Genomic DNA, 14,229 nt, shown 5'->3' with positions numbered 1-14,229 from the left:
GAAAGACATCAGCATCCTAAAAGAAAGAGAAAGAGAGACTCTTTTTGTCTTGTCTAAGGAAGTTGTGAATGAGTGTTTGAGTTAATTTGGGCTTACATAGTCTTGTGCATCATTGTCTTCTTTGCCAACTGTTCCCACTTTAGAAAGAGACAAAAACATTGTGTATCACTGGGATCGAGAGAAAACACTGATGTCACAGAGGCATATACTGTAACTATTCATTCATAAATCTGATAAAAGGCCACTCTGATGTAAGGTGTATCGAGCTCTTTTATAAGTGGTTGTACGTTAAGGAAATTCCTCTGTGAACTTCTTTCATTCAGTACATTCATGATAAACATTTAATCACTTACTGAGGAAAGTGAATGCCAGGAGAAAAGATAGCACACAGGTCATCCACAGCCATTTCTCTCCACGCCTGTTCCTTCTCTGTGCTTCAACCTATAGTGTGTTTATACCAAAAGAGAAGTTTATTTTACAGTAAAAAATGTAATACAAATTAACGACAACAACCAAGTGTAATAAAAGAAATAGCAACATATTTCATGTTGTAAAACAATGTGTATGTCATCTTAATTATGACCCCCAAAAAATAATATGAATAAAATATTATTATTCTACATTTTGCAGAACCTTTGTGCACATGTACTGCTATTGATACAAAACGACTGATTTTACAACCCAATATAACTTTTAAAACCAACAAAAACATTATAAATTAGACTTTCAGAGATATTTTATTTTTTATTTTTACTTACTGTTTACTTACTACTACTTACTCATTATATTATCATCATCAATGGTCAGGAAAAGGCCTGTTCCCTCAGTGCGGCTGTATAGTCTATTTGCAACATCGCCAGCATAGCTGGATAAATAGATATAATAGCAGCAGCAGTAGAAGGCCTTTTACATCAGTGGTTCTCAACTGCTCTGGCTGCATCACCCCTTAATGACAAGCCGCAACCCAAATTATATATATATATATATATATATACTTCAAGAAGTCTAAAATAAGTTACATTACATAATTCATTTTAGAAAAGTTATTTTCACTGAATTGCCCTGCAGCTTTAAATTCAATTCATTCAGGGTAAATTGAAAAGGCCACAATATCATATTTTCTTCATCTTCCTCATCTTCTAAAAAGAGAATTTAGTGTAGGAAGAATTCACCTATATGAGTCTGTCCAGTCAGAGTCTAATGACTGGTCTTTCTGGCCAATTTTCTCTTTTGGAGATTATCCTGTGATTTGACTTTCACAACTCACACCTCAGCGGTCCTGCTCTGCTCTGTATATCCTCTTCTCTCCCCCGTGTGTCACGGTGTGTGTACATCGCACTCAAGTCAGGAAACTTGTCAGAATGCCCATATTTGATTGGCTGAGCTTTATCACGTGATGTGATTCACAACGTATTGGTCGGTGTTTTTCCTGCACCGCTGAACAAGTTCCGTAAATGCTGGAATAATTGCGCTGCATAAAAAATGCCCTTCAGAATAAAATCACAACTTTTTTTTGGTTTATCAGGTAAAGTACCGCGACCCACTGAAAACGGGTCCGCGACCCACCAGTTGAGAATCACTGTTTAATGTAATTTTACCTGTGAGAATAAACCGCCGACTGCTGCCTGATCATACGTCCTGCAGATGCTCATGATATGAGCCAGACAGCGGTGGTCTTTGAACTCACCACAGCTGCTGAGTGATGGACACTGTGAACAATTATCGTCATCATCACCACCATTGGAGCTCCTTAGGTCGCTGACCTTTAGGTCGCTTTGATGTCCACATCGTAGGCCTGAAAGGAAAAATTATTTTGGTTCATATCAAATATCTTCTGGAGCAGCTGTGAAAGCATTGAAGTGTACACACACAGTCAAGCTTGTTGCACATTCTACATGGTTACAGATATAGAGGAGAAGGGCAGTGATGACTAGGGTTGGGTATCGTTTGGGTTTTTTCCGATACCGGTGCTAAAACGATACTTTTAAAACGATACCGGTGCCAAAACGGTGCCTGAACCGATACTTTTTTCTTCAAATTGAACAATATATTAACTGTTAAAGTATACTATAAATATAAATAAATACAAAACACTTCGCTTCAAACTACAGCTTCAAACTTTTTAACTTCAAACTATGAACAATATATTAACTGTTAACAGTTTATAGTATACTTAAATAAATATAAATAAACACAGACACACACACACTCTGTACACACACACTACAGCTTCAAACTTCAGCAATTATTTTGCAGAAATATGAGCATATATGCCTTCTCTTGCAAAATACGACCTCTCCTGACTTATTTTATTTTATTTAACTAGTTGGTGGCGCTAATGCGCCAATTCGTCGTTTGCCAACCGCCACTACACCTCAAAGAAGAAGAAGAAGGTTTCGCGTGCCTGTGCATGTTAGCGCTAAGTACCCGGATGTCGATAGAGGAAGTCAGTAGCCTGCCAGCCGTATGACAGATCTCGTTCTTTGTTTTTTTTAATAAATCATGGCCGAAGCTTCGCCAGAATGATGGAGGGGTTTGTTTCTAAGCGCGCACGGCTCGTCCGGTTGTAATAATACTATGAGTGAGGAGCGGAGGACCGATGCTATCGTTAGCATCGTTAGCTAACCTAGGACGGAGTCATCAGAGTAGTGTCAAAAAAGTATTTCAATCGGCTCAGGCACCGAAATCTGCGTTGCATTTCGGTCCGGTAGATACCGGTCGTATAGGAACCGGTACCATACCGGCACCGGTTTTCGGTACCCAACCCTAGTGATGACCTGTTGGCCACTCTTCTTGTATATAAGTGGCACTGAAGTTAGTCATGTGATTTCTTTGTCCTCGGAGTGCTATAGCGATTTATTGTACACGACTTGATGTTGAGACACTCCTTAACGTGGTTTGTCTCTATCACAATGTGATTGTTTTACTTTAAACCTATCAGTGTTTTGTGCATCATTTTAACTGTTTGTGTGCATTTCGGGTAATTTCCACGACACCAGGTAAAAAATATACACTAGTTAATTCAAAAACTGCTTTTGACTGTCTATGCATATACGCAGTGTAATTTAGGGCATCGACAGGCCTGGCTCATGTTATATCACAGCCTGAGGTCTTTGATCGGGTACCTCTTGGTTTTGTTGTCTAGACCAAAAATAACCCCCTCTGGGTTGCCTTGTGCACTTGTGCCACTGTTCTCCTAGCAACTGTGGCTTGCCTCATAATGCTCGCTGGAGAATTGGCTGCAAAACTAATACCTAAAAACAGCTCATTACTGGGAGACTGCTGGAGGGTGAGCAGTCAGTTCAGTTTTGTTGTTTGTAAAAATCTGTTTCTTATCTCGTCTTAACAAGCTGCAGCTTAAAGGTGTCAGCTCTGTGCAAACTTGCTGATATTGTTGCTTATAACCAAGCACATCACTGTCAACTACTGCCCCCTGCTGATAAAAGCTTCTACTAGATATGTTGCTGTAATGACGACTCAGTTCAATTTAGGATGTTGAATGTTGTACACAGACTGTGAAGCCCCCTGAGAAAGAAATGTGATTTTGGGCCTCAGAGGTAAAACTGATTGTGTGTGATGTCAAGTAACTCGTGGGATCCCGCTTTGCACCTTTAAGTTGCAAACCTATGCACACGTATTTTGGCAAACTGCAGAAGTTTGAACATCTATAACAAAACATTCCTATACAACTATGCAGATGTACACAGTAAAAACATTTGGCACTGTATGTCTGCTCTCTACATGCCTCCCACAGACTGATGCCCATCGCTGGCCACAGATTTCTTTCTCAGCGGTGTTCTTTGACCCCTCGGGTCCCTCTGGCATCTCCCATCTCCTCCTTTAATCCCTCTTGCTGGAGGGGAGGCCAGGGAGACGCACACTAAGGAGAGAAAACAGGCATTGTTCTCCATCACGGGGCCCATAATGATGCCCCCCCTCAACCACTGGCTGAGGAGAAAATGGCCACATGGGTGGCAGGGATGGGGGATAATATGTTGGAATGATGAAGCTCTGTTAAGTCTGAAACAACAGCATGCGTATATATTCGTTGACTCCAAATTATGTAAATAAAACATGACAGCTGAAGTATATCATTTCAGTTTTATTTCAACATCTTTGTAATTGTGATTTGTGTTTCTAAATCGATGTCAGCCATGTTTTAATAATCAGGAGGTCTTTTGCAGCCCCGTTCAGCCGTAATGACACGGACGCCCTAAACAAGAGGACAGATGAGAGAAACACAATAAGGCTCAACTCAAATCAGACATAAGTGATCACGCTTTGATGCAGACTGACCTAAGAGGTCTGGATTATGATTAGCTGGCAGACCAGGGTAAAAGGTCAGGGTGGGGTGGGACCATCCCCAGGCTTCATTACAGGAACATGGCTGGTGGTGGTAGACGCAGCAGGAGACGTCCCCTCCTGGAAAACAAAACAGGATCACTTTTATTTCTCTCCCTACCTCCATCCCTCTACCGCAATTGTGCCTTGATCTAATTAGTAGAATGACAAAATACATGCACGTGTGTGTTCCTAGCTGTAAGGATGCATATTAATTCACGCAATCCCCTATTCTAATGGCTGCAGTGATGGAGGAGTGGAGGTGTAATCTGGCCTGTAATGAGAGGCTGGGGTGAGGCGGAGGAAGGGAGAAGCAGAGAGCCTGCTGGCTGAGAGGACAGAAGCCTGGGGCCATGAGGTGGAGCTCCTGCTGCGGAGGTTGTTTCAGCCAGAGTAATGTTAACACAGGACCACCGGCTTTACTCATCGGTCTGTAACCACTGTAATCTCTGTGTCTGCTCTGCAAATACATCCATCTACTCAACATGTTTAATCTATGTGGAGACTGACATTTTGGGTTTTTTAAACACAGGACTATAAGTCACAGGGGAGAATGGTCATTTCTTTTTTTGAAATTAGAACCAACTTGTTTTAGAGATGGTCTGATTTATTTCAGTGATGAAGAACACTTGATGACAAAAATGGAGGAGCTGCTGACAGCAGGAAAACAATGGGAACTATAGCTTGGAAAGCAGATTAAAACAAAGTTTTAAATTTCTGGAAAAACAAACAAACAAAACAAAAATATTTAGATGTTTATTTGTCAGGTTTCCAATTTTGAAACAAGTAGTAGTGGTGAAGCCGCAGTTAGACTATCGTCCATTATCCATCTTATGGCATTCCAAACTACCAAAACAAGAGAAACAAATATTCACATATATATTCATTTTCAAAACACACACAAATACATTGATCCCATTCACAGACTATTTTACCTTCTGCATGTTTGCTGCATTTCCTTATTCCCAGAATTCCACTGATGGAATAGGTGGACTCAGAGGAATAGGCTGTTCCCATTGCAACAGATGATGCCGATGATACTGCAGAGTCAGAGGTCAGTGTTAGGAAACATTAGAAACACACAGATAGGTCAAGAGAGAGTAGAAGGGACAGAAAAACGTACCAACTTCACAAGACTCGGACTGTACTTTGTTTCTGATGATCCTGTAAAGACAGAGGGATCTCAACTCATTTTAATGATCTGTGTTGTCAAGCGCACAAACACACACATGCGCTTGCTCGTCGATACCTGTTGATGGAGCTGATGCTGGGCACGCCGTCATGGTTGCACACTCGCTCCAGCAGCAGCCTGTCTCGGATCTCCCAGGCGAACATGGTGGGGTTAGTGTGTTTCAGGTGTAGGATCATCTGTACAACTCTGGGAGTGGCCACTTTGGGTTTAGAGCCTCCAATCACGCCCGGTCTGATGCTTCCTGTGTCATTGTACCTGAATTTTACAATATTGATGTCAGCAGGGTTAACATATTACCTGAGGAGAAAGTTTAATAATAGAAGATGATGATGTGATTCACGTATCTATATATATAATATGAAATAAAGTGAGAAACAGCACAGAGTAGATTTAAAGAACAGGAAAACCACATAGTCTTGAGATTCATATCTCAAAAAATAATTAATTTCTGAGTAATGCATTCATGGATGACCACACACAGCATATTTTGGATGGTCCAACATTAAACTGCAAATATTATGCATAGACATGAAAGTGTGCAGTTTTTAGATACATTTCCAAATTACTCATTAACTTTTTAAAATGTGCTGTGCACAGTGTAACGCTTGTGACTTGAAACGTTAAAAATATTATTATTATAATTCTTATAGGCAATAATATTGTTAAAATGTATACAAGTCACCCAAAATCTGCTTCATCAATATATGAACCACTTTATATCAATAAATAGGCTAAAAAAAGCTTTAAAAAAGGACATTTTACCTCGCCAGTAGCTTGCTGACACAGCCGTGACTGACGCGCAGGCAGCGGGAGATCTCACAGGGACGCACGCCCCGTTGCGCGAGCTCCACGATGCGCTGTCTTATCACGTGCGGTAACGGGCGCCCGTTAATAAAGACACCACCGAGCTGGTTCACCCCGCCGTACCCTGAGGACCGGAGCGGATCAATATGATTCCGTGATGGGGTAGGCTACACCTTAGGTTACTCTATAGGTTGAGGTGGCACCTCATAACTTTAATTTAAACAGCGTTACTTACTGTGCGTAACGGTGAGCGGCACCTGTCCAAAGCGTGCGTCCATCACAGACTGACTCTAAAAAAGTCTGTAGCTTAATTCTACTTAACTTCTCGTTGTTTGGTATGAAGTTTAACCTAACTGGTTTCAGGGACGAAACATTTACTCATTCAAACAGAAAAAAATTAAGAGAGCACTGTTCAGATTTTTGTCCCTATATTTTTGGTTGTGGTGCGGAGTGACAGCAGTGTGCCCTCAGCACCTGAGCGGTGGACAGTTGCAGGAGCCTTTCATTGGGCGCACATGCACGGGTGCACGCGCTCCATTATCTTTTTGCAGTCAAGGCGCTGATCAGAGCTGTAGCCAGGATTTTTAGAAAAACAGAAGTCATACGCACCCCACGAGTCTAAGCAATGATAGCCTAATTTGATTTTTCATTCAGGTAATCGTTCAATAACCAAAGTTAAAGCCCCAAAAATCCCTAAAATGCTAGAGCTACTTGTGATTTAAACTTATTTCAAACAAAAACATGCAGTGGGCCAATCTTTTGAGGTACCTTTTAAATTGAGTACCATTTATTTCTATTCCTCTAGGATACATTTCAGAATTATATACTGTAGAGTACTTTTTACGCAATTACATTCATCCATATACTGTATATATCTTTATATATACATACTATAAATGTATCTGACAGATAGGCCAAGACGTTGACAAAATCAATACAATTCTTTACAAAAATCAACTCCAGGGTTTTCGGGAGTGAACTTGTTGTCTAACTCCGTGTTTTTAAACGCTGGGTGCAGTTTTGGTTGTCCAACATTTTAACTCCCGGAAATGGTCTTCAAACCTCTGCTTCAAACATATAACGCTAGCTAACGTTAAACAAGAGTGGAAGTAACAGCTCTTTCGGTTGTATGGAGGAAGTATTAGTATTGTGTATTGTGTGCAGTCGCAACAAATTTATAATTAACAAAAAAACGGTGAGCACTCGTAAAGTGCCAGTGTAGACTTCATTTGACGTGGTTGTGTTTACTTATTTAGCTATATTAGCTACCTTGGCTACAACAGAGCTAACAGTATTTAGCGTGAGCATAGCACCGCCGGTTGGCCTGATGTTAACCCACGTGTCTGTACATTTTGATTGTCTACATATACACCTCATAATTACATGTTCAAAGAAAAACAAACACAACCAAACGATTTTATTGCCCTTTGCTAACAACTTAAAAGTTGTAGTAACTTGAATGAGCCGTTAGCCACCGCTGTTTTGATAGTAGTGCAGTGAGCCGTCGCTAGGTGGTGCTGTTCAGCTGCTGTTTCTGAGGCTGTGGATTATACCATGGAAGATGATGGTGAGCAAGGAAGCAAAGACGACATCATCTTTATTGAGGACTTAAATAGTTCAGAAGAAGAAGAAGAGATCAAGTTCAGTCACCAGAAACGTCACAGCAGCTGTAAACGGGCTGCACGGCTCAGCAGGGAAAGCTCTCCTTCGCTCCTCCTGGCGTTCAACATCACCTCTGGACGAGCGCTGCAGCTCAGCAGCACGAGTCCTACTTCCAGTTTAGACTTGCAGCAGGAGGAGGAGGACAGTGACCGGCCCATCGAGGAGTGGATGCTCCTTGGAGGAGAGGAGCAGGGGGGAGACTCAAGCATCCAGCTCAACCTGAGCTACAGGGACCGCTGTGAGGATGACTCTGGAGATGAAGGTTAGACCGTACTGGATCTCACTCTGGGTTAACATCGTGCTGCTATCTAGTACCCTGTCTCAAAGCCTTACTACTAGTGCAAAACAAAAGTGTTTTATAGAAGTCAAAGCGCTTTAACGCTACATGTCATCATTCATCATCACTGATGACAGGGGCTTCCGTGCAAGGTGCCACCAGCCCATCAGGACTAACTAACCTCCACACCCATTCATACACCAATTTTTGGGGCTAAGTGTCTTGCCAAAGGACACATCGACATGGACTAGTGGAGCCGGGAGAGCCACAGTCGCTCTATGTGTGTTGTATGATAATATCACTCCTGTTTTAATAAGTGTAAGTGAATGACTATGATGACAGCTGATATCCGGTGGCATTGTGCAATACAGGGAAAAATCAATACAAATCATCAGAACTGGCCCAGTAGTTCAAGGCATACTTGTTTTATTCAACATTATGGGAATGGTTAAAGATTCATATTTTCTTCAGTTAAAATCTTGTGATTTTACTATTTCATTTGTGATTTTAGTTGAAATGGTGAGAACACAGCTTTAAATTGTGCCTTAGTTTAATGAAAAGTTATTGCTGAAGTAAAACAATGAACGCATATTATTTTCACTTTTTCTTTTGTTTGAATTGTGTTCTACATGTCAAGAGGTATTGTGCCTGAGAACAACACCAATATAACTTTAATTGTGGAATACATTCACCTCTACAAAACCTGCTGTTCTCCTTGGTCCTTCTCTCCGTCATAGACCAGGCTGTGAAGTCAGTGAAGGATACCTGGGCTGTGTCAGAGAGAGACAAGGTAGCGTGTGATTCACTTTCTATTCATTTTCAGAAATGCTACAGGTGAGCTAATTTATTCAAGGAAATGCATCTACTATTTTTATGTCATCTGGTTTTGCAGCATGTACACAGTATTATGAACTTACAATTCTGCCTTTTAAATAATATCTGTCACGTCTTTGTCCTCTCACATTATCCAGCGCGGAGCTGATCGCTCTCTGCCCAGCCGCTATTTTATGACTGGTCGTTCTCTGATCTGTCACATTTGCAAAAAGGTGGGACACCTTCCCAAAAGCTGCTACAACCATAAGGTAAAGGAACACACTCAGCTACTCCTTTTCTTTCAGACACACATAAAGTACTTTCACACTGTCGTTAGGTATAAAGCAGATATCATGGTCTTGTAGAAGAAATAACCGCTGTGGGAGTTTAATGGCGACTATTTAGTTTGGGGCGACCGTGGCTCACTGGGTTAAGAGGGTTGTCTGGTAACAGCAAGGTCAACGGTTCGATCCTCGACTGGGACGTGCCACGTGTCGAAGTGTACCTGAGCAAGACACTGAACCCCCGGCTCCCCGGGCGCCTGTCATTGGCAGGCCACTGCTCCCTATATACAGGGATGGGTCAAATGCAGAGACAAATTTCCCCCTTAAAGGCATCAATACAGTATAATAAATTAATAAAGTTTAAACCTAGAATGTGTTACTCTGCTGTTGTGAAGTTTATGCTGTCAAATAAAAAAAAAAAAGAGACGACAACATTATGGCAACATTAATGTTGCCATATTTTTGGTGTTTCTGTCAGCAGAAATGTGCCACCTGTGTTCTTTGTGGGACACAGGGCCACATCCAGAGAGACTGTCCGGGCCGCCCCTGCCTCAGCTGTGGACTGCCATCACATGGCCCCGGGCCCTGTGAAAGGCCCCGGGTGTGGAACCAACACTGCCAGCGCTGTGGGATGTCAGGGCACCTCTCTGATGTGAGTTTATGTTGGGGGTTTGGGTTTCTGTGTGGATGGAAACTTTGAAAGGATTTGTCAGTTGTGTGGTGACATATTGTGTATCCTCAGGCATGTGTGGGCCTATTTTATGAAGTGTTACTCTACCTTGACAGTTCCTAATCTGCACAATGCTCTTTACTGTATTCCTGCTCAAGAGTCATTTTCTCCTTTGTTCTCTGGGTTTCCCTCAGGCCTGCCCTGATACGTGGAGACAATGCCACTTGACAGTGAGTTGGCGTTTTGACTTTACTGCCCTTTTATTATCGCACCTTCTTTACTAAGAAGATGCATAGATGTTCTTTGTTTGACCTTTTTTCCAGAACCGGTTAGAGCTTCCAGTCAAGCCGTGGACAGTCCACATCCTAAGGAAGAAGAAATGCCCCGCTCATTGTTACAACTGCTCTAAGAGGGGACACTATGGCTATGTAAGTGGCCAGTGAAAGGAATCCTTCTTTTACCTTTAACGTCTCCTTTCCTTCTTGAGTTGATCTCTCTGTCTGTCTACACTGTCTCAGGGCTCTCGCTGCCTTCCTTTTCCCGTCTGTATACCTCCGTACAACATATTCTCCCTCTTTTTCTCTATCTTCTTTTGGATTGGACTTAACTGTAGTTCACTCACTTTGAATGTTATCTACTGTGTCGGTGTTAGGAGTGCACTAAGAGGAGGATGATCAGTGGGACTTTTCCCTCACTGCCGTATGTCTGCCACTATGACACCATCGACGATGTCCTCCAATGTCGCACCAGGAAGCAGAAAAGAGCCAAAGGTGACAAAACATATATTCTAGTATATACAGTATTATTATACATACAATTATGTAAACATTTGCTTAAAATAGTGTTTTATTTATGATAATTTTGCATTATTTAAATAGTTATCATTGATATAAATGATGTGGACAAAATAATAGATAACAGCTACACAAATTTCAGCCCCCAAAATCACTGTACAGTTGAGTCAACACCTCTAAAACATTTTTTACTTTTTTATTATGAATTTAATGAAGGTAGGAATTGTTTTGCAGGACTGTTGTATTGGACTGCCCTAGTTTTAGCTTGGGGTACCTAATAAACTGGTAACCGTCTGGCTGTTTAGCTACCATGATGTTCACCGACTGGTCTCTAACTTTTGCTGTCCACGTTTGGTGCTCGGCATATAGTCTGTTTGGTTTTATCAGCTGCCTGCTGCCGCTAAAAACAGATTTAATGAGAGCAGTGAGAGTGAAACTAAACGGTAAAGTTGTGGGCCGTTAAAACCAACACAATGTGCTCGGTGGAGCTGCAAAGAACTGTGGAGTTGGTTGATAATTGGCTCTGGGTTTGCCTTGTTGAGCAGCCCCTTTCACTTTATGTTGACCTTTTTGTTTATATAAAAATATTAATTAGTGCAGCTGTAAAGAACAACCGCCTTTAACCGCTCACTAATTATTGAGGACATTTTCTCCATCAATGCTGTGTATTCAGAGCTTTTGAGTGCTGGATCCCTGCCTCCGTCAGACCAGCAGCACTTGTCTGAAGCAACAGGCGAGAGTGGTGAGGAGAATCGGCCCATCCAGGGGAGGAGCAGGACAAAGCAGGAGACATGCGGCCTGGCTGGCAGGAGGAAGAAGTGGCCAGAGAAGCGCAGAGAGAGACGGGAGGTGAAGAAGCTGAGGAGAGACGCTCAAGCCAGACGAGAAGGAGGACTACTGAAAGGATCCGGGAGGTACTTTGACGATGAAGTTTGCCCCGCAGACCTCCGCGGTCACAAGCAGTACACACCCCCTCCGCGGAAGAGGAAGGATGAGGCTGCTGGCAGAAGCAAGAAGAGCAGAGAGGCTGAGAAGTGGAAGAAGAGAGGAGGGATAAAACGTGGGGATTTATATCCTCATGGTGATGTAGACATCGGTAGCAAAAGCCTTCTTTCCCCAAAACAAAGAGTACGCCACAGACAAAGATAATTATTTTTTTTTCCTTTTTCAAGGAGGATCAAATATAACTGGATAGTTAAGTATTTTGTATTTTTGTGATTGATTTAATTTATTTTTTGTCAAATAAAAAAAAATGTGTTTTTGTAATTTTAACCATGTTCCGCAAGCTTGTTTCATGCAATTACAGTTTTCAACATACAGTATTTTGGAATATGTTTTTACACTGTTTTTTACACAATGCCTTTTTTTTTTGGCTCATGTATAGTGTTGGAGGGGTGGTTTATTACCCCCCCCCCCCAAATAATGGCAGTTTATAGCATTCAAATAATTAGCAAATAGTGTTTGTATGTTTATATTGTAAAGACGACAATAAACATGGATTCCGGATAACCTCGTGCATAATTTATTGTGTGACTGATACGTATAAACATACGAGCATGGGGGTTTAGGTTTATATAGTATATCGGAGAAGGCTTTAAGCAAACCACATAGTTTTTCTACATGAAAACCCTTATAACACAAGTGGCTTTCGGCTTTCAAAGCGATGTCTTATAGTATTTCTGGTATGAAGCTGCTGAATTATTAATGAACTGAGCAGCTGCCCGGGGTTTGCCAGACTAAAGTAGTCAACTCTGATAAATGAGCAGCTACCTAAAATCGACTTTGACCGTTAGTAATGAAATAAATCTCACTTTGATAGGTGTGCGAATGTTAACGCTTCCTCTCTTGTGGGTTTGTGCTATTTACTAACAAGCACATCGCGTGTCAGTCTTGTGACGAGCTACATGTTGCTCTGTGATTGATTAGGAGTGACTTGGCGGAGATGTGAAACTCCCATTGATTGATCTGCACACACTCCCCGCTGACCAGAGAAAACACTCGATAGCGAATGCGAGAGGGGATTTAAATTTGACAAATATTGCCCTCGTTCCTTGACGGGAAAGGTAGCTATCTGTGTTCTCGTGCGGTCCGAGGTAACCTGCTCCTACCGTTGTCTAAAGACTAGCCTAACATCGAGACAGTGCGACGTTAGCTAGCTCGTAATGTCGGCACTGTTGGACTTGTTTTCCCCTCTAGACCCCGCTTCCTGTTAGCTCTGGGCTAGCTGGAAAAATCGAAATTATGCTAATGAACGAGCAGGTATAGTTAACCAACGCAGAGGGGGGTAACTTTACTACATATCATATACCAACCGTCGTAATTTAGTTGGAGTTTATCCACAAATATATGCTAATAACTTTGTTTCTCAGCCAGCTATCAGGGCTGCTGGTTTGCTAACCTACGACATCAAGCCATCTTGTGTTGAGGGGTTTAAGTATTTAACTTAACGAGCTTCTGGTGGCAGAGAGCGAGTGATATTAACTTTAGTTGCTCGTTAATAAATGCGTCGGTAACGGGCTCGTTCCTATAGGACTTAAAAATACTTTATTTCACTGTGGAGACCCTGACAGTAGACAATAGAAAACCCGAGACTTGCTCAGCTGTTGTTCTGGGTAACGACGAAAACTTCCAGAAAATTGTATTTTGATAATTTTTTTGTTATATTAGTACAATATATTTTTTTAATACTTGTGTACGTTCGTAAGTGGTGAAATAAAATAACGGTTAAGGAGGGCAGTGAATGGATTCGGTGCAGATGGTGCTCGTGCGACATATGAGGGCTGTTTTCAGGTGTCTCGTCTCATTATATTAAAAACAAACGGCTTTAAATGCCTCAGAAAACACTCGCAGTAGCCGGTGTTCATCAGAGGTAACTAGGTGGACAGAGAGACGCGTAGAAGCGGTAGAATAGGGAGGCTCCTGCCCGTTTCTCTCTCCAGCCTACGTCCATCCACCACCGCCGCCCTCCACAGATATGGACCCCCCGAGGACTCGGTCGCGGTCTCGCTCCGGTTTCTATCATTTCGGCATGAGCGGCAACGTTGGAAGCAGCGGCAACGCGCTGGGTAACGGGAGCATGATGACCGCCAGCGGAGGAGGAGGGCTGAGCTACGCGCAGCAGAGCAACCCCGGCTGGGCGCCGCACCACCACCACCACCACCACGGTGGTCGGAGCTACCCGGAGAGCCAGCAGCAGCAGCAGCAGCAGCAGCAGCAGCAGCACGCCCAGGGGGGCTACCTATCCGCGGGGGTGCAGCGCCACCCTTCGCACGGAGCTCACAGACACCCCGGGGCCGGTAAGCAAGCTTCAGTAAACAGGGCCTGCAGCCCGGCTAGATGCACGCGCACACACACACACACACACACACACACACACACACACACACACACAC

The 14,229-nt window shown here is 42.6% G+C and overlaps 3 protein-coding genes across 6 annotated transcripts in view; 2 read left to right on the top strand and 1 right to left on the bottom strand.

Annotated features, from left to right (window-relative positions):
• Positions 1 to 3,737: 3,737 nt before the first annotated feature.
• Positions 3,738 to 6,615, bottom strand: LOC116391691 (paired box protein Pax-5-like). The gene is made up of 6 exons (XM_031862474.1): positions 6,573 to 6,615; positions 6,296 to 6,461; positions 5,591 to 5,788; positions 5,474 to 5,505; positions 5,277 to 5,381; positions 3,738 to 3,880 (listed from the first exon to the last, which is right to left on the bottom strand). Exons 1-6 carry the CDS (start codon positions 6,613 to 6,615, stop codon positions 3,738 to 3,740), a joined length of 687 nt encoding a protein of 228 aa, XP_031718334.1.
• A 782-nt stretch (positions 6,616 to 7,397) lies between these two features.
• Positions 7,398 to 12,389, top strand: LOC116391828 (zinc finger CCHC domain-containing protein 7). 2 transcript variants are annotated; one of them, XM_031862780.1, is made up of 8 exons: positions 7,398 to 8,261; positions 9,014 to 9,066; positions 9,248 to 9,358; positions 9,888 to 10,025; positions 10,238 to 10,273; positions 10,367 to 10,471; positions 10,696 to 10,813; positions 11,511 to 12,389. In XM_031862780.1, the coding sequence occupies exons 1-8, from the start codon at positions 7,892 to 7,894 to the stop codon at positions 11,984 to 11,986; spliced, it is 1,407 nt and encodes a 468-aa protein (XP_031718640.1). In that variant the 5' UTR covers positions 7,398 to 7,891; the 3' UTR covers positions 11,987 to 12,389. The 2 variants fall into 2 exon arrangements, with proteins under 2 accessions (XP_031718640.1, XP_031718639.1); XM_031862779.1 differs by having other exon boundaries at positions 9,855 to 10,025.
• A 391-nt stretch (positions 12,390 to 12,780) lies between these two features.
• Positions 12,781 to 14,229, top strand: part of LOC116391785 (E3 ubiquitin-protein ligase RNF38-like) — a 23,179-nt gene continuing 21,730 nt past the window's right edge. For all 3 annotated transcript variants that reach the window (XR_004213281.1, XR_004213282.1, XM_031862700.1), the window contains exon 1: positions 12,781 to 14,133. Coding sequence is in view for 1 of the 3 variants with exons in the window: in XM_031862700.1 (XP_031718560.1) it covers positions 13,812 to 14,133 (322 nt within the window). In the remaining 2 variants the exon portion in view is untranslated. The remainder of the gene's footprint in view (positions 14,134 to 14,229) is intronic.

This window comes from Anarrhichthys ocellatus, unplaced genomic scaffold (assembly GCF_004355925.1).
Source record: "Anarrhichthys ocellatus isolate YVR2014 unplaced genomic scaffold, GSC_Weel_1.0 scaffold27, whole genome shotgun sequence".
Lineage (NCBI taxonomy): Eukaryota > Metazoa > Chordata > Actinopteri > Perciformes > Anarhichadidae > Anarrhichthys > Anarrhichthys ocellatus.
Note: the sequence above shows the minus strand (reverse complement) of the source record. Positions and strands in the feature narration are given on the sequence as shown.